Here is a 26,079-nt window from a genome sequence, read left to right as displayed (position 1 = left end):
ATAATTTCTTATTTTCTCTCATTTGTTTGTCCTTCTTCTTAAAATACTGTTATGTAGATATTCTTCTTATTTATTGGCGTAGACACCGCTTACGCGGTTATAGCCGAGTTTACACCAGCGCGCCTGTCGTTCTTCCTTTTCCAAGTGTAGCCGGGTCCTTCTCCACCAGGTCTTTCCAACGCAGTGCAGGTCTTCTGCTTCCTCTACTTCCCTTGCCGGATATTGCGAGGAATACTCTCAGAACTAGGGTATTTTCATTCATTCGGACAACATGACCTAGCCAGCGTAGCCGATGTCTAATTCAATGAACTATGTCTATGTCTTCGTATTCTCGTTCAGCTCATGTTCCATCGACTGCAGTTTTCGCAGTTGCCAATGCGCAAAGGACCATAAATCTTCCACAGAACTTTTCCCTCGAAAACTCGTAACGCCAACTCATCAGAAGTTATCATTGTCCATAAGTGACTTGAAGAACTTGGTCTTTGTTCGTCCAAAGAGAACTTTACTTCTCAATTGCCTACTCAGTCCGAAATAGCACCTGTCGGCAAGACTTATTCTGCATTGGATTTCGAGACTGGCATTGTTGTTGGTGTTAATTGACTGTCAACAGTTACTTGAGAGCCAAGACGTGAGTGTGACGACTGTTTGCTTGATAATAGGAGATATTTCATCTTGCCCTGGTTCATTGCCAGACCCATTTACTTCGCTTCTTTGTCCAACCTACAGAAAGCAGAACTAACGACGCGGCAGTTAGGCTGATGATATCGATGGCATTGTCGTTCGTCAGCAGTTATACAATCTTATAGTAAATTGTATCTTCTCTATTTTAATCAACGTCAGTTTACACAGCCGTATTAGTTTTGCGGTGATACCAAATTCAGACATAGTGGCATAAAGGCAGCTCCTTCTTTTGCTTTGAAAAGAAGATTTAAAAACGATGAATTGGTTGTGATCCGACGATAATTCGAAATACATACCTTAAAATACAAACCAAATTATAAAAAATGTGGGTGTCGTCCAGCAATAACTGACAGAGAGACTAAGCACCTGGTAAAATTCTTAAACCAGATTCATTTTGCATCTGCAAAAAGAACTGGGTCTGGAAGCCATTGTAGAAACAATCCGTAGACGTTTACGAGCTTGTGATTTGGAAGCTCATAGCCCAATAAAAGTGTTATTGTTATCAAAAAAACCTTGTGGTTCAAGGGCTGACCATAAGCACAATGGAGAAACATTTTATGACACATGAATCCAAAATCGTGCTATACGGAGCAAGGGGAGACCCACAAATTCGGAGTACAACCCAATATACATCATCAAAATCGTTAAACAGGGGGGCCCAGTATTATGATTTAGGCATGTTTTTATGGAGTTGGACGGATATATTGGATTAAGGTAACCATGGATAGTACTGTGTACCATTCATTCGAACTATGCAGGAAGTAATGTTACCCTATACTTGGTATATGAAGGATTGATTCTTTCAATAAGACAATGACCCAAAGCGCAAAAGCAAGTGGGCTCAACCCTGGTTTCAACAAAATGGGATTAAGGTCATGGTGTGGCTTGCACAACCCAAACCTCAACCCTATAGATAATTTGTGGTGCGCCGTAAAGGAGGCAGTCGGCGATGGTAATCCAATTAATAATAAGCAACTTTGGGAAACTGTTGAGCCTGCATGAAAATCTATGACAAACGGACACTTTCTTTATTTATGTTTACATTTTGCAACTGTATGTCATTTGTTTACGCTGCAAAGCCGATCAATTACAATGCTTGCATCAAAGAGCCAAGTAATATGAGTATATATAAATATCTTTTAGGCGAATTGCATTTTTTCTCATAATGAAATCTAAAAAAAGCATTGAATTTGCGACAAACTTCTATTTGCAGATTCAAATCCTTTTTCCAGAATAAAAACGCAAGGTTTTCAGTTTTTAAACGAAATAATATTCCCGTCACAAACTCGTGCTACTTTTTCCGTGCTCACGACTGTCGGATAGTTTTTTATTCGGCCAAGGACTTTCAACTCGTCAACATTTCTACAAATTAGTTTAAGTGTTTCAGTTCCCAGGGACATCCTACCAGTTGCCTTAGTCTTGTGCCTATTTCAGCCTACAGCATCTACTGATCGAGTCATCAGGTGTTTTCTCAGTATTTTGTGTTATATTTGCATTTTACTGTATTTTTACTGGAATATCTTTCACTCCGATTTGTAAAATTGAAAATTGTTTATGTAATAATAATAAATATGATTTCTGAGATAAAATTTTTACCATTAATCAAATTATTTCATCTAGTCTTAACAAGTAAAAATTATAACCTTACTTTAATTTAATTCTTAAATTTGGCTGTTGAAATTTTAGTTTTTGTAGCTGAGCAGCTTAAGATCGCAACGCTTAAAACTCTCTTGCCTTTTATGACTAGGCTAATTCCGCTCTTTAGGGATTGCGCGCTTCGTATCGGAACAGGAGAAATATATGTACATATGTGCTATATGTATTTCGATTCTACACTTTTGCGCCAAAATACTATTTTTAATTAAAAGATGCCGGCTTTTCTACAAAGGAGGTTAACAAAATGTATCATATAAAATTTATTTAAAATTTTACCGTAAAATATGTCGGTATTCTCGCTTATTAAGCGCTGCATTCGCTCAAATTTTATTTATTTATTTAATATTTGTTCGCTTTGTAACTTACTGCTGCCAAATGGCCAATTTAGTGCAGCGACAGCAGTTTACATACATACTATACAAATGTGCATATATGGGAGAGTTTGTCCAAAGCTCAGAGAATGTCATAAATGGATTGCGAAGCCCGTAAAACTTATCACAATAAACAAAAGGAATATTTATGTACATATGTATGTATGTCACATACAAACACATTTTACTCATTTGCGCATAAAAGTCAATAAAAAAAACTCGCGTTATATCAACTTTGAGTCCGTAATGAAAAGCAAATGCAAAAGTCAAAAACAAACAAATACACAACAATAAATAAATAACTATAAAGCGCAACAAGATCGCCAGTAGAAAATTACACAAAATGAACAATTAGTTAGATTTTTGCCTTTGCATTTCAAGCACAGCAACGTCTTAGCGGGGTTTCTCACTTTTTCCGCCGATTGCAAGCTGTAAGCAGCGGTAATGAGAGCGGCGCGCTTGTCTATTTGACTACGATTATTTGTTGTGCTGCCGATTAACAGCACGCGGGGGGCTTGCTGGTGAAAAGAAGTTATTTTATAAAATAAAAAATTACAAAATAAGAAATTGCGGAGGCGTCGCGCCCTCGTTGAGTGTCGCTGAAACAGTCGCTTATGTATCTAACGTAACCTGAGCTTTTCACTCAATTGCTGTTCTACGAAAATAAAACATGTGTCAAAAATGAAAATCTTTCTTAGAAGTGTAGCAGGCTTTAGTTAAAAATTAAACTCGTTTGTTTGAATTCGAATTTGAAAGTTTCAGTTGCTTTTCGTTCACGCTCATTCTACAAGCTGCTCCAACGAAGTGTGTGTGTTTTGGTGCAAATGTTTGTATTTATGCGTCGTTTAGAGAATTATGCGCGGCAAATGTTGAAATGAAAAGTGTGCAAATATTCCGACATGAAGAAAATTCAAGCAACTTTGTTGTTGTTTACCTGTGTCGGCCCAATAAAGCGAACAATGTGTGCGGTGGGGCTTGGCCGGTGACGAGTGTTGGTGACGTCAGTGATAATCACGGCAACGCATTGCAAAAACTGCTCGCTAATTATGACAAGTTTGTAATCTTCAGGCAAACACCGAAAGTGATAACAAAAACAACAACAACAACGATAACAAGTCATGTACCAGGAACGGCTTGTAACAGAAGTGCGTTTGTTTATTCTACATTTATTCTTTTTCTATTTACTAACACATTACTAACTACAATTTAGTTATGTATTGTATACAAAGCCTGTACTTGTAAAACAATGATTTCATTATTGATTAATTTGTTATTTTTTTATATAACATATATTTTCAATTAATTAATTTAATTATGTTCTTATTTTCTTTTTCTTCCAATTTCTCTGCTCCGCCTTTGCCATACATCCGCCTGGTCTTTCCTGTCATAACTTTGTCCACCTTAATCCTCAACTCCGCTAATTCTAGATGAACGCAAAAAGTCTTCGCTGCCCACCATACCGACCAAATCGTATACGGTGGGTAATCGTGATACCTTGACCTCGGTGGCCGCACGTTTCGATACAACACCCTCAGAGTTGACACATCTCAACCGTTTGAACAGTTCATTCATCTATCCGGGCCAACAGTTGCTGGTGCCGGATAAGAGTGCGGCCAAGAATGATTCGGTCAGTGGCAGTGCGACTGGCATCGATGAGAAGGGCTCCGACGCCAGCATATCGGGCAAATCGAGCCCCATTGATCGCAAACTATCAACCACCGATGAGCAGAATGATGAAAATGGTGAGTTTTGCATTTGCCGAAAGTTATACAAATAAAGAAAAAGATTTTAAAGTTGAAAACATTTTAAAGTAGAACTAGTAATCAAGGAACCACTATTTTGCACAGAAAAAATAAAAATATTGCACTTAAGAGAGTTTTGGTGGAGAGTACGTAAAGTTTTGCGCGGCTTTTTATTCTTAAATATACTTACATATACATATATGTATGCCTAATTTGCTTCTGTAATGGTAATAGACCTTGTTAGATTTCCTTATTAACCTTGCAACTTATTTCTGTCTGTCTGTCCATCTGTCTACATCTAAATAATTCTACACACGCGCATTTATATCCAACTAGCAGCTTATTTATCGGAACCGCCGATAACGCATCAGTATAGTAAACAGCTTTTATACAAACTGATCGATCAAAATTCAGTCCTTGGGATCCTTGGAAATCTGTTTTATTCGACGAGATATCCTGACGAAATTTAAAATGGTTTATTGCCCAAAGCTATGGTCCAATCTCCGAAGAAATTGTTTAAATCGGAGCACTATATGTATTTCATATAGTTGCCGTACAAACAGACCGATCGAAATCAAGTTCTTGAATAGAAACCTTTGGAGATATTTGTACAGGAAATTAAGGCTGTTTTGTTTAATCTTTTATTATTATCCTTTTAGTTTTTAATTAATTCGTCTTAATTCTGATAAGCAGTAAAGCACAAGAAATAACTTCAAAACAATGTACATACATGTATAATTTAATTCTGTATTTATATGTTTTCTTAGTTCCTTAAATAAATATAAATAATGATTAATTTTTCTTATATTTTCATAAAACCGGCTCTTAATAATTATACATTAATGTTTTATATAATTTACAATATTGAAGGAATCCTTCAAAAATATTTCACAATCAATCCAATAAGAGATGTCTTTCGATCAGAAATTTATGGGTTTAATTCGCCTTATTAAATCCAATTAGTATCAAATTGATTGCGACTCCGCTAAAAAATATTGCTTTAACACAAAAACACGTGGCAGCACTAGACACCAGCAAATGTCAACCATCATTTCGTTTTGTTACTTATTCGTAATTTACCCATTCATCGTAGTCATTTATTCAGCGGTTTGCATTTTGCCTCTCACTCGTTCATTTTTCCACACATATGCTATTGACGTTTGGCTGTCATTGACTTAGCACACGTAAAAACAACAACATACGAGTAACAGCAGTCAAGAGTTCTGCAAATAGTCATTTTCTAGAATCGTATAAATAATTGCAAAAAATCGTTTTCCATTTAATTAGAAAGAATTTTTAATGGAGAGACGTTAATAACTGGAAAATTTTGGTGTAAATTGTGTGTTTTGTGTGAAAGAAGAGTCCAATTCGACTATTTCAACGGCGAGTGGGAGAAAATAAAAAGTGCTAACAATGCATACAGCGGTCTTTTGGCGCAACGGAGGTGAACACAAAGATACCAGTTCTTTATTTACATTTTCCAATAAATCAACAATACATGAACTGTGCTAATTGTTAAGAATTTTGTGTGAATAAAAAACAAATGTGAAATAAGGGTTGTCACTTACAGCCAGTCATATGCAGAGCAACGAGAGAAGTTACCTTGCAGCTTTTGTTTTTATTTTATGTTAGCCGGCCATCGATAAAAGCTCGTAACTTCAGGGCCACATAAATTACAAAAAAATTGTTATTGTTAACTGGTGCTGTGTAAGCAATTAAAATGCATACAAAATATTAATTTAATCAAAAAGTTGTAAACTCTGATTAATTGCTTGAAGTGATAATGGAAGGTATCTTACATTCTTATTGATGTGAATTGTTTTTAATGACGATGTTCTTAACTAAAATTTTAGCAAATATAAAATGAGAACAATTTTTAATAACAAAAAGTTAAAATAAAACAAAAAGTTTTTTAAAAAATGTGCAAAAAAATCTTCCCATACCGGGAATCGAACCCGGGCCTTCTGGGTGAAAGCCAGATATCCTAGCCACTAGACCATATGGGACCTTATAAATTACGAGCAGCGTGTTTATTTTGTTGTAGAGTGATTTTTAGCTTTACTTCATCTAACTTATTAAATAAGTTCATATGACGTCTTATCAATACAAATATTGCATAAAAGGTGTTAATCAGACTTCTAATATTTGAATAGACATTAATTGTTGTCCATTACTTATATACCCTGAACAGGGTGTATTCAGTTTGCACGAAGTTTGTAACATTCAAAACAAAACGTCGGAGACTCTTTAAATTATATAAATTAAATTAAATTATACATATACATACAGAAATGATCAGCATGATAAACTGAGTCGATTTAGTCATGTCCGTCCATCTGTTTGTATATATGCGGGCCAGTCCCTCAATTTTTGAAATATCGATATATCCTTTTCCTCCCAAAAAGCTATGCATTTTATGTAACCGACTAATTTATATAGCTGTCATACAAATTAACCGATCAAAATCATGTCTTTGTATGACAAATTTTTTTATTAGACGAGATATCTTTACGAAATTTGGAATGGACTCCAAAGCAACAAGCGGTACAATATTTTAAAAATTTCGGATTAGTATAGCATATATGTGGCGAGAAGAGGAAATCGGATTCAGATCGGACCACTATAGCATATAAGTACCTTCCATACAAAATGGCAAATCAAAATCAAGATTAAAGATCTTTTTACCGTTTTATTCTATAAGAACTACAAATTTGATGGGTATTAACAACCGAACCGTTTCAACCGAAGTTAACGCTTTTTCTCTTATCTATCGAAGTTGATAAAATGCACACACTAAAAGTTTTATTTAGCTATTAGTCAAGGAATAAAGTGGACACTGCAGTAGTTAGTTAAATATTTTGACACATAATATAAGACATAATTATATAAGACTTAACAGATTTATTTTTAATACACATGACTAGGATCAATAAAAGTTAAATACCTCTATTTAGTTCTGTGTATATTTACTTTTGTGTGAACTAACGCTACAAAATTTATGAAAATTTATTGGCCGCTCTGAAGCAAAAACTTGTCATGCGATTTCTCTTAACGTTTATAGGTGAACATTCTAAGAATATGCATACGCAAATACTCTAAATAAATATTTGAAAACATTTTCTAATAGTTTTTAAGTAAAAAGATTCCATTATAATAAACAGTAAATAATTTTGAATAAGAAACGTGCTAAATGTTCGTACATGTACACATGTTCTTCGACGAAATAATTATCACAACTTTTTAACAATGGTTGAAGTGTATATATAAGTTAAGCAAACAAAGCTAGTCAAAATACTTTGTCCCAAATTAATGACCAACTATAGTTTTTAATATTTTTGCTTTAATTTTTACTGCGAATTGTTATTAAAGACTGTTCCAATAACAAACTAGAAAAGGACTATTTACTCGGTGTCAATCACTTCAAATAAAATTTCAGTTAAGCAGTGAATGATGCAAAAGCATCCTAATACATTTACCTATAAGATTTTACCATTTAGTAAACATTTCATTGTCTGGTTATGTCTAAATATCATTTTTAAGAGCTGTTTTAAAACTGCTTACTATTTTATAATAGTAAATGTTTATTTAAACTTAGTTTCTCAAGCGTACACCTTGCATTCCGTACAATTGCAACAAAAAGTTGATTTCGATTTTCCAAAACAAAAAGTTAATTTTTATTAGTTCTCATGGGTCATATGCACCGTGATATATATGTACATACATATATAGTTTTAGTATTGACTCACTTCATTTTTATTGTATTAGCTGTTGGTGCAGCCTTCCTAGATAAGTAAAACAGTTGTTAACGCAAGTTTTTAAAGGCAGACTTGTGTTAATTTTTTAATTCAATTCCGGTTGAAGCACGCTGTTTCTTGACCTACTTTTATTTCAAATTATGACTTATAATGACATTTTGTATACTAACTGTTAATGCCGTATACACTCTTTCTCTTATGTAAATTCTTACAGATATACTAGAAGGTCTCCGCCCTGGTTCACCTAAGCCGGGTCATATAGAACGCGTCGATTCTGCAAAGAGCACCGACAATGCACAAGCCGAAGCAAATAAGAGTGACGATCCCGTCATCACACAACGTTTCCTCAAAATCAATGTACGCCATATCACCGATGGACAAGGTGTCGTTGGTGGTGTCCTTTTGGTTACACCCAACGCCGTTATGTTCGATCCGAACGTCTCCGATCCGTTAGTTATTGAACATGGACCCGAGAGCTACGGTGTAATTGCACCCATGGATTTGGTCGTGAATGCGGCCATCTTTCACGATATAGCGCATATGCGTGTGTCGGGCGGTGTAAATACCGAACAAAATGAAAATGCCGAAATCTACTATCCACAAGCAGTATTAGAAGCGAAACAGGCTAAAGAGGCCAAAGAGCGGGGCGATGAAAGTGTTGACGGTGCGCGCAAGCAAAGCGCTACGGGTATGTAAATGCGTAAAAAAAATATGTTTAATAAATAAAATATGCACTGTTACATTATTCAAATTACTAAATATACTTACGTATTTAACAAACAGGTGGTTCCATGGAGACATGTGACGATCAAGAGTCGCTATGTTCCAACACGGGCGAACGTGAGGTTTGTTAATAATTCACACTCATGTACCTATACGAAAAAATGATTTAATGCACTTTAATGTTTAGCAAAAAGACGCAGAGAAGGGGGTAGAAGCCAAAGAAGAAAGTGCTAAGACTGATGATGAGGTCAACACGAAAGCCAACAAAACCGAAGACGATGCTGATGCTAATGATTTGAAGAAAACACTTAACCTCACCGATTCACGTACCACACTGGAGGAACGACGCAAAAGTCTATTGGATCACCATTGGGCCATACCGAGCAAAGATCGGTAAGCAATCAGCATTCGATTAACTATCATACATCACTCTATATTTGCATGCATTTGTCTACGTTTATGCACTGGTCTTCGTCTCTGTGCTTGTCTCTCCTTTTCTACGTAAATTCGCTTGCGTAAGCTTCTTGTATTGGTTTAAGAACTAATTTAGCAGTTATCTTAATTGGTTCAGGGTTACTATCTAGCCTTCTGCGCCACTTTCGGAAGCTCGATTAATTAGCTATGTACGCTTTCAGCTTATATTGCGCTCATACAAGTATATTCTGACACAGTTTAAAACGAGCCATTTGGTTAGTAAATAATTAAGTTTTCTTGCTGAAGTGGGAACTATTGGCAATGTGCTGTGTATATATAAAAGAAAATCGTATAGTTTATCGTAAAAGAAAGTATTATCTAGCGCCATTGTCAATTCCATTACGTTTAGTATATATGTAAAGCTTTGTTTACCAACATCAATCAAGCAGCGAGTATCTTTTTCGCTTCCGTGATAAGAAAATCAAATTAAATTCAGTAAATATTTGACACTGGGAAGACGAAAACTGCGCAAAATTTAATGCTTCTCGAATATTTATGCGTATTATAACGATGATAAGGCGAGCAGTTCAAAATACTTCAATTTATTTGTAAAATTCTCAAGAAATCTAAAAATGTATTTTTAATGTGTTATTGCTAATTTAAATTTAAATTTTATTGCGTAATTCATAATTATTATGATATATTATAAAAACAAAATACTTATAATTATTTGAAGCCGTTGCGATACAAGATAACTTCTTTGCCAAAGCCTTACTCTCGCATTTCCTGCTTTCTAACAAACTGGCGCCACATTTTCAGCGTAACCATCTTCTAATGACCAATTAACACTAATCAAAAATAGATCTAATAAAAGTGAATTGTAAATTAATGACGTAAATACAACTTTTGTTCGCTCTTCTTGAGGTCTCGTGTTTCCCTTTTCGCACGCTGCCTAATAACCACGCATGCCGAGACAGCGTGTGCGTGTATGTGTGTCTATATACGATAATTGGTAGCATTTATTTACTATATGAAATTGCAAAACTTTGAAATTTTAATTTTGTAAATTTTTATTTTCCTATATTTTCATATGTGATTCGTGAAACCGCTTCACATGCACACACACATTTTGTGTATGAAAACAAAAATGCAAAAACCGACATCAATTGGCAACTACTTTCCACACATACATAATTATTAACTGTTTACTTTCCATTATGTAAAAAACTCTCACCAATACTATTGTACAACTGCCATTCTCCGACATTTGCCTCCATAACGAAACGTTCTTAACGGAACGAAATTCGCTTACCATCACCATTACATACGCGTGCACTTACTTCCAAAAAATAATACTGTAAACAATACGCAAATTTGCAAAAAATTCAGCCTCTATTATCTTAATTCCCGAAGATCATCGGAAGACGAAGGCGACAACGAATCGCAAACGACCATTGATAGCGGTGCCCGTGGGCAGGATCCACATTCGGCCACCTCCTCCATCAGCGGCATCGGTGCGGCTAGTGGCGCTTTACAATTACCTGGCGGTCTGGCGCCCGCCGATCTCGAACACCTGGAGGAGCTAGCTAAGCAATCGTGCTATGACTCGGGCATTGATATACGTGAACCCATAGCAAATTTGCAGCCCATACCAAAGAAGACCGTATACAGTGATGCCGATATTGTGCTGAGTTCCGATTGGGTGCCACCGAAGACCATCTCGCCGACACTGATGAGCGAATCGCCGCCGCGCAGCTCAGTGCTGAGCGCACAAAGCCTTGACGCGGGCACGGCTGGCGGGCGCAAGAAGACCACTAGCGTCAGCTTCAGCGTGGACGACAACAATAGCGAGCAACAGGCTGCGGCGGCGGTTGCGGCATCGGCGGCAGCGGCAGCCGCACAGGGTGACAAGAGTACTGAGAAGAAGAATAAAGTATAAGCTAAATGGAATAGATGTGTGTTAGAAAAAATATAATTACAATATTTTTATGTATTTGCAGATGTTGAAACGCTTATCATATCCTTTGGCTTGGGTGGAAGGCCTAACTGGCGAAGCAGGCGGCCCTCCGGGCACTGGTGGCAGTCTCGGCAAGTCGGCGGACTCTGAGTCGGCGCCCAACACGGGCGATTCGAATCAGAGCGTATTTTCGAAAGTATTTTCAAGGTGAGTTCACCGGCATATAAGCGGCTTAGCAATAGTTTTACCGTTACTGGAAATCATATACTGTTTTAGTTGAATTAGTATTATTGTAAGGCATTTATGAGAAACAAAAAATAATTGGTAAAAATTTTTTCCTTTGATTTTCTTCCTTTCCAAAAATCAAAACAAAATTTGTCAAACAATGCTCACTAAACTTGCGGCGATTGGAATATTTTTATTATTATCTTATGTTTTTTTTGTAAAAAATACTACCCCAAACACTTATATCACATATTTATATAAATTATAAATATTATTATTTCTTCAATACTATCCGTGCACTTACCGAATACCAACCATTAAACACCCGTACAATCGAACACACCATGCTGCCATCTAAACATTTGCGTTTATCGTTTTTCCACCTGAAATCCAACACATCACTTTACTCTCCACACCCACTGCATACAAAAACAACTATTATTATTTTGTTTTGATTCGAATACTCACAGTTCACCCATTACTTTGGTCTCAGAGTTGGGTGGCAATTTATTTTCAAAAACACCGTCCGAAGACTCTGGTGGCTCACCAGTGCCACCATTGACTCCGCATTCAACTCATTCCGAGGGTCATATTTCCACTGGGTAAGAATTAGTTGCTTTGTTGCATTTAACTTCGAATATCGAATATTGACTAATAGCATTGGCCGCGGATACTGTTACGTTTGGCAAACAAAAACAAAAATTTTGAAGTTTCAATGGGTTTTTTAAATGCTTGTTTGTCGTTTCACTGTCCGCCAAACAAATATTTGTTTATACAACGTTTTGTTACTTTGTAATGTTCGAATCAATTGTATGCTCGATATTTTTTCGTAAATACAAAAATTCATTTTGCGTTTAATTTGAAGACTATCCCAGTTGTGCTATCGCTCTAAAGCCATTTTCCTTTTAAATTTTATTTTTTCCTAGTACCTTTGTGTAACTATTCTGCTAAATGTGTTTCTATCCCTTCTCGAAAGTACTACACATATAAATTGTCATGTAAATAACACAAGTTCGAATTCTTAAATGTTTAGCGTAAAGTTATTTTTTTATTCCGCACTTCTTTCCCATGCACTGTTGTTTGATTTAGTATTTACCAAACCTCTTTATAGAAAAGTCTGCTATTTATTTCGTTTACCTTCGTTGACCTATAGCCTTTTTTCAATGTTGTTAAGCTTATTTTTCTAAAATCCGCAAACACCACTTGTATTCAAATTTAGAGAAAGAGGAAAATATTAATTTTTGCTGTCAAGAATACACATATATTAAACTTAAATACTGCTGACATTCTCTACAATTTTTAAAATAATAATGTCAGAAAATAATTATATCCGAAAATTATATAATATAAATAAATACAACTCACAGGTCTTTTTTGATAGTTATTTAGCCAAAAATTATAAAAATATATAGTCAAAAGAACTTCCGATTCCATAAGTTAATTTAAAAAAATAGCCAGACTTGCCATTTTCAAAATTTTATAGTTAAAATCAATTTAAAAAAATTATGCTTTGCATTGCAATATTAAAAAAAAAAAATAAATAGGAGAAGAAATTAGTACTTATAACTAGGTATATTCGCGAAGCCTTGTTATATTCTAAAATTAGCATATTCCGTTCAAAAAAACTTTTAAATTTGTATAATTACGACGGAAATGCGATTTTATATAGAATTGTGAGTAAAGAGGAATGTTCGAAAATTCGAATATTAATTAAAAACCAAAAATTCGACTTCTGCTACTCATCAAACTTTCATTATTACGGTGAAAACTCGCAGAAATCATAGTTCGAACAGAACCAAATAGTATTATCTAAAAGTTAGATTAAATCTGTATAAATATAGTGTCCATAAAAGTTCTTTCTTTTTATTATGACATAGACATAAATTATACAGATATTTAGAAGGCAAAACTCCCAAATTCGATTATTAATTTCGAAATATATGAAATTGTATATATGTATGTATTATATATACATACATATTATGTAGCCGTTCTTTGATAAAAAAAACTGCTATTTTCGAAATATTAAAAATAAAATAAAATTTTATAAGCCAAACAAATTGTACTTAAAAGGGTAATAGGTTTAACGCAAAAAACAAATTGTTCTATTAACTGTATACGTAAAACTTTGTTATGTTCGAAAATTCGAATATTCCTTTAAAAAAATTTATTTTTTACTTCTAAGTTTTTATAATTACGCCAAAAATACGATGTAATATAGAATTTAGTGAATAAAGAGAATTGTTCGAAAATTCGATTATTAATTCGAAAATAAAAACATTGGTTTTTGCTAGTCGTTAAGTTTTTATAATTACGGCGAAAACTTGACATGCTGCAGAACTAGGCCGGACTAGCAACAGAACTAAATATGTGGTGAATTCGATTTCGAAATTTACACAAGAATCGAAAACTCTGCACACAAAATTAATTTAGAGTTTCTAAAGTGTCATATTATAGCAATTTATTTCAAACATCTTTTTACTTAAAGACATTAATTTACTATTTAACTTAAAAAATCATTTTAGCACTTTAACGTAGAAAAACAGATATTTCTCTACTCATATCGACTAACGATATTAATTATGGAAATTTTTGTAGGCTTTTTAAGGTCTAAAGCATAATGTTTTATATTCAATTGATGTAAAAAAATAATATAAAAACTGAGATAAAAATTTTGAATTAATAGTCAAAATTGACAAGTGTGTATTTTGTTAAATAAACTTTAGTTATTTGCAGTAAAACCTCGAATTGCTTAGCTAAATTACATTTGATGTAAACATTTTCGAAATTTAATAAAAAAAATTTAAGTTTGCACCTACTTTTATATAAAAAAGTGTCTTCAAAAAAATGAAAATTCAAACGACCAATTATTTTACTTTCCTCTGCATAATATATGTATATAATAGATGGAGTAAACACTGCTTTACTGTTATTTATAAATGTATGTTCAAAAAGAAAAATGAAAAATTTAGTTTATTGTTTTCTGGTTGTGTAGGACAACGTTTAGCACTTTCACTTTTATCTCGTTTTTTTTTGTTTTAATTGTCGAATTGTATGTTAGCTGCGAGGTCATAACATTTGTTCAAATATTTACAAATAATTTCCCGCGTCAAAACAAAAAAGCATTAATGCAAAAAAACCTGAAAATAATAAATAATTATTTCTCTTTGAACTAATATTTTGCTTCTCTCTACATGCAGACGCTCATCGATTGGCACATTTATGCGTCCACAATCGTCGGAGGGCACTGCTTCCACAACGAAATTGAAGGACGTGAAACAGCAACCGAAATTGGACTACCGTTCGATGGTATCAGTTGATGACAAACCGGAATTGTTCATTAGCGTTGATAGTAAGTCAATTTGATTAATTTTGTCGATTTTTAGAGTTTTTGTAGACTTATCACATTTTTTGGAGACTTTTAAATTTTTTTTGTATGCAAGCTATGTTTATTTTTTTAAATATATTAGATTTTTTTATAGTTTTTGTAGATTGTTTTTGGAGACTTTTAAAATTTTTGGAGACTTCTAAATTTTTTGAAGACTTTTAAATTTTTTTTGCATGCAAGTTATGTTGATTTTTTATTTAAATATATTCGTATTTTTTACAGTTTTTGTAGGTTGTTTTTCGGAGACTTTTAAAATTTTTGGAGACTTCTAAAATATTTTTTTCGTATTTAAGTTTTGTTGATGCAAATCTATTATATTTTTTAAGTTATTTACTGTTTGGAGTTAAAACTTAAATAAATACATACATACATATGTGCAACGAAGCTCTAGATTCTCTCACTTTACTACTTAAAAATCGTTTTAAGTGAATACTGAATTTAAAGTTCGCGGTTTAAGCAAATTTTACTTGTTTTGGGCAAGTTTCGGTTGTCGACCGTTTCGTTTACAATTACGATGAAAGTTTAACAGTTCGTTACGTTACGTTTATGACGTAGCGTGCCGCTCTCGTGTCATTATCAGTCTTATTATTTAAATTTCTTCTCTTGTTCAAAAATATTGTTTTGAAATTCGTTTTTCGAATTAGTAGTATTTCATATTTTCGTTCTAAAATGTTATATATTTATTTATATCGCTCAGCAAAAGTCACGTTTAGACATCTTGGACAGTGTTGTTCGGCTATAAATTGCAGTTAGACTCTTTTGTCTTACATATTTTATAAATACAGTTGCTTAAAGTTTATTTTTAGCGATATTTTAAAATAATGATTTATGTGATATATGTAGCTACATTTAATTCGCTGTTTGTAATAGTATCTTTAACTTATTTTTTTGTATCACTTTTTGTCACAAAAATTATCAAAATGCTACACTGTGTCGATCCATATACTCAAAAAAAAAACTCATACTCATCTACTTCATATTCAAAAAAAAAATAATACCGTGTAGTTCGGGCGCCATATTTTCCACTCTTGAATATCGTCGGTATGTTACACAGTTTGTACAAGTATACTAAATAATTCTATTTTTTATACACTTTAACAGTAAATTTAATCAGTTATATATCTACATATAAATATTTTCCCGTGTATATACTACATACTTATGTACACAATAACGCTCAAAAACTCTATCTCAATGTGTACCCCACAAATCGAAAGTATTATTAAAAATATGGCAAACAAAAACAACAATAAAAAAATTTTGCTTAAAAATAGCAACAAATTTTTTACTTTATATTTCAATTGAGAAAAAATTCACCCGTGTCTGCGTTTCCTTTGTAAATAATTCATATATCAATCTAAAATAATCGACTGCAGCTTAAGTGTTATAAATTTATTCTATATAGTAGCTATGTGTGTCACAAAAATTTATTTTCTTATTTTGTATTTTAATTTTTCTTTGCGATAACAAAAACCCTGCTGCGATTTCAAACCAGTCCACACACGAAATACTCCTAGCTCTTATCTGCTCTAGCTTAAAATATTTTGTAGATATTAATTTCAATTTAAATATAAAAAATATTTGTACGTCTACATACCTATACATCATTATATGTATATAGTGTGGATATATTAATATACATATATTTGTATATATTTTACATAGTATATATATGTATATGTGCCTAAATGTTGTGTAGCCGATAATTGCATTTTTCATCATTTAATAATATATATTTTTCATCCGCTCTTGTTTTTTCTCTCCAGAATTGATACCACGACCGGCACGCGCCTGTCCGGACCCACCACTGTACTTACGGCTGCGCATGGGCAAGCCCATTGGCAAGGCAATACCGCTGCCGACTTCAGTTATGTCGTATGGCAAAAATAAATTGAGACCTGAATACTGGTTTAGTGTACCTAAAAATCGGTAAGTGTACACATTTTTAGCGTGATGGTTGCCAGATGTTTGAACACAAAAATACAAAATTAAATAAAATAGAAAACCTATACAATATACAGGTCATAGTGTGAGAATTTAGAAAGATTTGCAGCGGAAAATATTTTTTCGATAGAGTTGCCAGAAGTTAAAAATATTTATTAAATGAAATTTAAGAAAAAGATGTATTATTACAATAATTATCTCATATAAAAAATGTTTAAGAAAAACTAGCGTCGAAACTATTTACTGATGCGCGTTGCCACTGTTTTAAAATTTTATTAAACAAATTTATAAAAAATCAGGGTTTCACCTTACATATTTATGACAAATGCAGGAAGCTTACAGTCGAATTTAACTGAATTATCCAACAAATAACTGTAATATGATTAGAAAACTGGAAGAGGCATACAATGGATTTTTTTTTGTGATAGTTGCCAGTTGTTAAAAAATTTTAAATCAATTATTTTGATAACAAAAATCAAATCTCACAAAATGGGTATACAACTCGAGATATTAAAAGAAACCTGCAATTTTATTTGAATTTTTTGAGAAGCGCAGCAGGCTGTTTAAATGTTTGAATGCATTTAAAAACTTAAGTGAAAATTATAATATAGGTATTAAATTCCAGAGGTTCGAAAATGCACACAATTAAAAATATTTTCGAAGAAAGTTGTCAGCTGTTCTAAAATTTTAATTTAGTAAACTTAATCAAATAAAATGTTTCGATCTAAACGAATGGGAAGCGCTTGTATTTTCGAAAACGATTGCTAAAATATAAAATATTATATAAAAAACACTTTCTTAATGCCAGAAAAATTATATTAAAATATCAATAATATTTATATCTATCAGAATTAAAAATATTTCGAAGTTGAGTTACTAGCTATTTAAAAAATTTAAATAGAATCGAATTGGTTTCTATATAAACCGATAGGAAACGTTAATGTTTTAAAGAAAGTAATAAAAAAAGACATCTTCTTGATGTCAAAAAGTATTGATACCATAATATGTATCACTCTTCTTATTGCATGTTTACAAAAAAACCTTTTTTTTATTTTTTTAAATATTTTTACAATTTTTTTTTTTGTAATTTCCCTCATTTCACAGCGTTGATGAATTGTATCGCTTCATAAACACCTGGGTGCAACACCTGTACGGTGAATTGAATGAGGAGCAAATCAAAGCGCGTGGCTTCGAACTCATCCAAGATGATACCGAGTGGACGAAGAGCGGCAGCGGCAAGAGCGGACGCAGCGGCAGCCAAGAGAATGAGGAGATTAGTGACTTGACACGCGAGTCGTGGGAGGTGAGTACACAAGTTTTGAATTGCCAAGAGCGTTCTTTTTACGTGTGCCTTGGTTACAGCGGTTTAACTTTTATCGTAATTAAGTTTTCTCACTTTTACTACTATTATATGCTACTATTACTACTTTTATTCGGTACTAACTCCTATAATTATCCTCACAACTTAATATAACAAATATTACTTTACATACTTACATATCTATGAATATATTGAATATAATAAATATTTGTAAATTATAAGTTTCCTTAAAATTGTAAGTCCGAATCAAAATTTTCTCAGCTATGCAACTCTATTAAATAATCCATATTTTTAGGTTTAATCACAATATGCCAATAATTTACTCGATTCCTTTACGATTTAGCAATTAAACTAAATTTAAATTAAAAAAAAATTTTAGAACGAAAATTTCCATTTATCTTCTTGCATATAATTTTAAACGAAATTTTCTTCATTTGAATTTTTTTCTTTTCTGTGTTCTTATTCCGCCAAAACGTGAACATTTTTACTGCTCCATTACTACAAACCGAAAAAAAAAATTATATTAAATTTATGAAAAATACAAATTAACAAATGTTTGACGAATCCTTAAATTTACTAACGCATTAATCAGCTTATAAAGGCGCCCTTCGCCAAGACCTACAGCATTATAAAAACGGCAAAGCATGCCGCATCGCATGAGATGGATTTGTTGAGCGGCGAGGTTAGGAACGAAAATATTATTCCTTATTACAAACCCGACACTCAAAACAAAACAAAATAAGAACCACAAAGCACAAAAATTTTGTTAAAGAAATTGCATTAGCTCGCAAAGTGAATTTGTTTTATTTTCATATATACCGATTTTTGGTATATATTTTTCCGTTGTAGTTGCTACATTGCACCAAGCGTTGTTGGTTAGAGTGAAATGTAATTCGAACATATGTAGTATATAATATAATAAATTTTTTTTTTAATCTTAAGTGAAGTAATTTCAATGTTGTTTAGTTTACACTTAATTATGTTGGAACTGGAAATTGCCACTTTTTGAGCAAAAAAAAAAATGAAATTTTTAAAAATATATACATTTTTTTCAAATTAATAATATTATATAGTAATTAAAATTAATAACAATAACAATAAAGAAAATTATAAATAATATTAACAAAAGTTATTAATTTTATTTATAAAAAAATAAATCTAAAAGTATAAAAAAATTGTTTTTATTAACTCATTTATTTACAATCGCTCAGTACGACAGTAATTAAATTAAATGAAAATTTTAATTTTATAAAAGAAATAGTGGAACTCCAGTGATAACAGATATTAAGTTTCAAATTCTTTAATAAACAAAAATATAAGTTAGTATAAACATTTTTTAATTAAAAATATGTATTTTTAAACTAATTTTCATGTTTATTTTTATTTTTAAAATAAATATTTAAATTTAAAAAAATTTATATACACATATATTTTATTATTCTAAACTTTAATCAAAAAAACTAATAATACTAACTAAAAATCACTAATTATAATTGAAATTAAAATTATTTGAGTTTAAAAATTATTTGTTTAACAAAATAATGCCTGAAATCAGAAATATAAAAAAATTAATATATTTTTTTTGCTATGTTTAAATCTGAATGAAATTTGAAAAGTTTAAATTTAATTCAAATTTAAAACACCAAAACTAAAAATGTTTCAAAAAAATTAGTTAAAAAATAAAATAAATTTCGAACATTTACTAAATTCTAATCAGTATCAATTTAAATTTGATAAAAGCTAAAAACAAAAATTCATAAAAATTATTTAAAAATATTTTAAATAGAGATATGTAAATATATATTTTTTTTATAAAAATAAATTTTAAATAATTAAAAGAAATAAAGAAAAAAATTTGATCACAAATATTTAGTAATTTTTTATAAAACTAATTTGCATTAAAAAAAAATAGTTTGTGAAAGGGCAGCAATAAGTTATAGAAATAATTTTTAAAAGAGAGGAAATAAATAATTTAGGAATATCTTGAAATTCTTTGCATAAAATTCTATTGGAAACATTTAATTTTTCTAAATTTATTTTAAAAACAATCAAAGCAATTTATTTGATTTATCTTATTTTTATTTTTTAATTATTCAGGATTGTTTTTTTTTTATTTTTTTTACAAATTTTTTACATACTTTTTTATTATTTTTTTTATAATTATTTATTTGTAAGTATTTATCTATATATAATTATTAAGAAATTTTGTTTTTTATTTCTAATTGAGCGAATTGTGGGCTTAAAATATACGAGTTTTCTTCCTTTAAATTATTTTCCCGTTAAATGCGCTCCAGCCAGCAACGCTTAAGACACCCTAATGTACTCTTTATTCACCACTTTAGTTTCAATTACTGGCGAGTTGAATTCCTTTGAAGAAACACTCTGTAAAAAAGACAAATAATTAATTGTATGTTAGTACAACAGCACCCTTTGCCTCTAAACTGCCGACACTTATTAGTTATGTACTTTTATGAATATATATATACATATAGTATATAATTCGTATGTATTTTATTCACTGGTAGGAAGTTCTGCAAAAAACTTATATGCAAATGCACAATCATGTCATTATTTTATTTCAATATTTTTAAATAATTGTTTCTTACATATTATAAAATCATTTTTTTTAAATAATTTAAGTACTGTTATTTGGTGGCTCATACTCACAAAAAAAACCCCAAATTATTTAATATATTTATATTAATGCAATATATGGGCGATTAGTTACTTATTGTAAATAATTGAATATTAATTGAGTAAGGAAGGTATATGCTCGGATGCAACCGTACATTTAATACTGTTGCAATTTGCCATTATCAAAGCCAGGGAAACGCCTTTAGATGTAAAACGTCAACCAGAAGATCGGAATGATTCATACACTCACCGATATATTCGCTGACCGAGGTTTAATAAAAAAAATGAAAATCATTATACATTCTTATCTGGTATATAGGAGTTGCGTAGGGTCGATTTAATTTATTTTTGCCAATATTACATACCATGAATATACCACATACTATTAAAATGTTCCCTGATATTCATTAAGGCACCTCACATACCATCAGATAGATGCAGATGAAACTTAAAATTGTGTTGTATGGGTGGTAGGCGTGGTTGTAGTCCGATTTCGTCCACACGCACTGTGATACGTGAATGTTCGAATAATGCTACTTATTGAATTGGGTTGAAATCGGTCGGGTAGGTCCTGAGATATGTGATTTTATTTAATAGTGGGCGGTGCCACGCCATCGTTCAATTTTTACACTGGTTCGTATAAAGCGTAAAATTTAATGTCTCTGGTTATCGGAAATTGGTTATTTTTATCGAAAATCTGTAAGTTTGTTATAAGAAATTGATTTATTTTTGCAATCAAAAATCGATAATTACTGTTAATCGATAATTATTGTTATCAATGAAAAAAAGTGCTACATATCCATGTCTTTTCACCATTATTGCCACCATCATAACTATTCATGATTGTTGTTAGAGCATACTGTCTCGGTAAAGCTCAAACCTTTGCAAGTTATAATAGTTTAAATATATATGTACATATTCCATTCGTAATAGTATTTTTTATAGGCACCGTTTACAATTACAGCAGCGTTTGTTAATTTATTAATTTGCAATTCAATGAAAATTGTTGTTGAAATAAATTTACAACAATATCGAAATAAAATAATATTGAAAACATCAAGTTAAAACAACATCTTGAAGCTATAAGTTGAAAAAATACCGATAAATGATCATTATATCGATACATTTTGAAATAAATAAGTATTCTTTATTGAAAACTGTGATGCCAGAGCGGTTTTGACCTGATTTTTTCTGAACACTATATTGGGAAAAAACTACAACTTTGCGTTAAATCAATATTAACTTCGAAAAACTAGCAAATTTTCGATAATGTAAAGTTATGTTAGCAGTGCAGTTGTACTCAGTTTACACTTCAGGCTTCAAGCAGCTTTGATAAGTATTTCTTTATATATTCATTATTCATTTTGGAACACCCTGTTACTGCTCACTTTTCTATTAGCATAAATTTAATGATTACTTTGCATCTCTTGCTCTTAAACATTAGAAGCAAACAGCAATTATGCCTCGCCTCGACTGCTGCGCAGCGCAATTGAAGGCGTTTACAAATTATCTTGTCACATTTCAGCATCGTTAACAACAACAGCAACAAAAGTAGTGCAATTTGTAAATGGTACTCTGACATGAAACGCTCGTTCAAGTGCATGTTCGCATCGCTCTGCGCGTATGTGTGTGTGTGTCGGTGTTGCCGCTTTATCGATTGTGTTATCAAAATCAATTGCTTCAATTAAAATAATTTGTAGTTGCTTTCTTTAATGCAAACTATATACATATGTACATGTGAATGATAATAGTGGCGTCGCTTCGTTTACTTCCTACCGGCTAAGCTCGGATTTTTCTTTGGGCTGTTTATTTGCATAAAAAGGACACGAGTCAGTATTTTCAGCATTTAATTGTTTATAAAAACTGTAATTGTTATTGTTGTTGCTGTCACTAGTTCATACTTGTTTGCAGCACAGTTTCAGAGCGGTTTTGACCTGATTTTTGCAGGTGGTTGGGCGCGAAAAACTGTGCTGGCGGCGCTGTGAAAGCAAAAAAAACTTTTCTATATTAATTTATTACCGTTAACGGCATGAAGCGACATAAAGCAGACATCTCAATTAAAGTTAATAAAAAAGCGGGTGTTTTTTAGTTATGAATATGCAAGAATTTAGCGGCGTGGTTGGTTATTTATGCGCTTACAGCAAGGTTACATGCGAGGTTTGGTTGGAAATTAAAGAAGCTTTGCAACAAAATCCGACTACAAATAACTAAAATTATCGAAAAATTACAAATGTTGTTTTTACCCATATTTGAAACATAAGCATATGCCTGAAAGGGCACCCTTTACTTGGCTCAATTTTGTTTTAAGCAATGTATTGCTGTACACTTTCATAAACTTTTATATTCTAAACAATTAAAAAAGCTAATTATTTAAAAAATTTCATTGAACTCAAGAGCGCAGTTCCTAGTACATAATACTCATATTAAAATCCAACAAACCTACGGTTTTATAAAATAGCACCTGTAAACTAATGCACAGCAAACAAAAAAAGTAGATTAATAAAAAAAACTTTGTTTTCATAAATAATGAAGCTGCTGTTAATTTATGTATGTATATTTCCGCATTGCTGCGTTGCATTTACATAAGTAATGCATTGGTTGCCGCTCGCGCAAACACGCTTTCCATCAGCATTTAATCAACTCTGCCCAGCCATTAACTCGCATAGTGGTATTTATTTTTACTCAAGTAATTGTAATTTGCACAAGTTTAATGAATATTCCCAGCGTTATTTGTAAGACATGTTAACATGTCATTGCAACAGATGTTACATGCCTTTGCACACCCACCCAACATTAACAGTACTTATTAAATATGCATATATGGAGATTTGTAATTAAATATAGGCTACTCGCTTCATAAGTTTTTCTCACGACTATGAATACTTATTTAGTTGTCTGTTTAAAGCTGTTAAGTATATTATTAATAAATTTTGTATTTATTTGCATAAATTCATGTGTGAAACTGAGACCTTTTGACAGGTGTTGGGCCGTGCTTCTCTGCAAATTTTTGTTGCGGACAGCGGGCATCCCTGCTCTTAATATAATTTTAAAGGAACCTTTTTCACCTACAATATAGTGTAAGCTAAAACCTTTAAGGTATATACACGCTTTTGAATTCTGGTCTTGCCTTAAACTTTTTCTTAATAATTACTTTTTTCTGAATTTCGAACCCAGCTAATCTTTTCTTCTTGTTTTTGACCTGACGTGGTAATTTTAGTTTACCTACACGTTGCAGGGCTAAACCGCTAATTTCAATATGTTGACGAGTGGTTTAATAAATAACTTGATTAACTAAACGAGGCTTTAGTAAATTGCATATATAAATGCCCACAGTTGATCTGATAAATGTAATTACATTCAAATTGAATGGTAATAATGTAATTACATATGAAGTTATTATTATCCATATTTGCTTTTGATGAGTGTGATTTAGTGCAATAATTAATTAAAATTTTAAGCTAATATTTCGTATGCTCATTACTTTTTAAACCACTATAAATTAGATTTTTTGTTTCGAAATTAATTTTCAATAACATGATGAGTTTTCATGATATGTTTTAATACAAATAACATAAATTTAAAAAATTGTAAATAAACTAATCTGTTTCCAAAGTCAGGTTAGGTATTGAGGCTGAAGAGTTTTTATTTACACTCTCCTTTTTTAAAATAAATTTCTAATAAGCCCGATTGCCTTTTTAAACAAGTCGCGATAATTTTAATTAAAAAAAACACGAAGATACATTTTTAAAAGTATTACAAAACATATAATGCTTATGTCTAGACCCTATATTTTTGGATCATCGCCATCGAAAATATTTTATATATAGTTTAAAATCCAAATTTCTTCTCTTTCGGTCCATTATATTCTTTATAATAACTTGATATAGAAGTCACTGACCTAAGGCACCGTCGTCTTTCTGCAAGCAAACTCAAAGTTCAGAGCAAAGTACTGTTTTTAAATTCAATCAAGAATACACCTTTGCATGCGTGTGGGTTTCAATAACAAAATCATTTCGGACGCCTTCTATACACACCTATTCTTTAGGCTTATCGATATTATTTACTGCGCAGTTCTGTTTTCAGTTATATGTTTGTAGGTCTGTTTGCCGCAGTCCACGTCGTCTTCTTTTTCTGCGTGCTCTGAAGCATGTTTCCTGACCGCGGCACAAAGCACTACGAGTATAGATCGAAATTTATTAGGTGATTTAATTTAATTTATATACTCTCCGAAAATAATTAGCCAACAAATTGCAAATCGCTTTCATACACACTCATAGTTATGTGTGTATGTTACTGTGAGGAGCGCTTTCGATTGCATTGAAAGCACAAAAGAAAGAAGAAAACACGCGGCAGGTGGGAGAGAGCGGAAGCAGCGAGCAATACCGGTAATAACAGGATACAGATTTTTGTTTAAATTTCGGCTGCTGTGCACCGAAGCGTTGAGCGAATGGCTACTGTACATTGATTGTCTTGTTTATCGATTTTTGCACAAATAAACTAACCTTTAATTAGATTTGTTTACATAAAGCGATTAATTGAAGCTCATTCATTCAGCGCAATAGCATCAAATGGAAAGACGTAAAATGTAATTGAAACACATTTTTGCTTTCTTTTATTTACTAGAATCAGTCAGTATAAACAAATTGAAAATGCATTTGAAAACGCCAAAAAATGAGATTTTTACGCTTTTGTGAAGATTTTTACTTTTTTTTTCAGTAATTGCGGTTTAAACCGCTTAATCAGTTTGGATTTTGCGACGTGCTTTGAAAATCATTATTTTTTACAATACCTTGTAATATATTTTTGCATGTACTCATATCAACTTATATGATATTTTTATGTGCTAATTTTATGTTCAATGACTTTTTGTTGGACCTTCTACGTTATCAACATAAAGTTCAGCGCTCGTGTTCAACGCACGCTGAGTGACATGTGATCTTCAAATAACAACTGTAACTACATATATACTGTCTTTTTTTTTGTGGAAATATTTGTTTTTGATAATAAAAAATACTAAAGCTTTCACAACAATTCTCAACGGCATCTCAAAAGGCAAATTATAAGTCATGTATCGCTGGAAAAATTCAAACAATTAATATTTATTTTTATACATTAATTTAACTAGTTAATACGTGAAAGCTTTTTTGAAAGGTCTGAAATCTTTGACTTCAATTCTCAATGGCTTTTCAATAAGACATAGATATTGTCTGATGATAGATACGGCGAAAACTGTTCATAGCATTTAGGCGTATTATATTTTTCCTTCAA

The 26,079-nt window shown here is 31.8% G+C and overlaps 1 protein-coding gene and 1 non-coding gene across 26 annotated transcripts in view; one reads left to right on the top strand and one right to left on the bottom strand.

Moving 5' to 3' along the window:
- The window catches only part of LOC105226572 (TLD domain-containing protein 2), a 240,692-nt gene that overhangs the window by 161,220 nt on the left and 53,393 nt on the right, over positions 1 to 26,079 (top strand). For 6 of the 25 annotated variants that reach the window (XM_049450517.1, XM_049450510.1, XM_049450512.1 and 3 more), the window contains 11 exons: positions 4,136 to 4,450; positions 8,420 to 8,893; positions 8,989 to 9,050; positions 9,116 to 9,321; positions 10,732 to 11,275; positions 11,343 to 11,506; positions 11,995 to 12,126; positions 14,725 to 14,876; positions 16,679 to 16,841; positions 17,961 to 18,159; positions 18,770 to 18,859. In XM_049450517.1, coding sequence (XP_049306474.1) covers positions 4,136 to 4,450; positions 8,420 to 8,893; positions 8,989 to 9,050; positions 9,116 to 9,321; positions 10,732 to 11,275; positions 11,343 to 11,506; positions 11,995 to 12,126; positions 14,725 to 14,876; positions 16,679 to 16,841; positions 17,961 to 18,159; positions 18,770 to 18,859 — 2,501 coding nt within the window. Of the gene's footprint in view, positions 1 to 3,092; positions 3,854 to 4,135; positions 4,451 to 5,452; positions 5,895 to 8,419; positions 8,894 to 8,988; positions 9,051 to 9,115; positions 9,322 to 10,731; positions 11,276 to 11,342; positions 11,507 to 11,994; positions 12,127 to 14,724; positions 14,877 to 16,678; positions 16,842 to 17,960; positions 18,160 to 18,769; positions 18,860 to 26,079 lie in introns of those variants that run through there. The other 19 variants (XM_049450521.1, XM_049450516.1, XM_049450515.1 and 16 more) reach the window with 13 other exon arrangements.
- Positions 6,385 to 6,456, bottom strand: Trnae-uuc (transfer RNA glutamic acid (anticodon UUC)). The gene has a single exon. It is a non-coding gene; the product is annotated as a tRNA-Glu (tRNA).

The sequence above is a fragment of the Bactrocera dorsalis genome, chromosome 2, assembly GCF_023373825.1.
Source record: "Bactrocera dorsalis isolate Fly_Bdor chromosome 2, ASM2337382v1, whole genome shotgun sequence".
Lineage (NCBI taxonomy): Eukaryota > Metazoa > Arthropoda > Insecta > Diptera > Tephritidae > Bactrocera > Bactrocera dorsalis.
The sequence above is the reverse complement of the archived record's forward strand: the minus strand, read 5'-3'. Positions and strand labels throughout refer to the sequence as shown.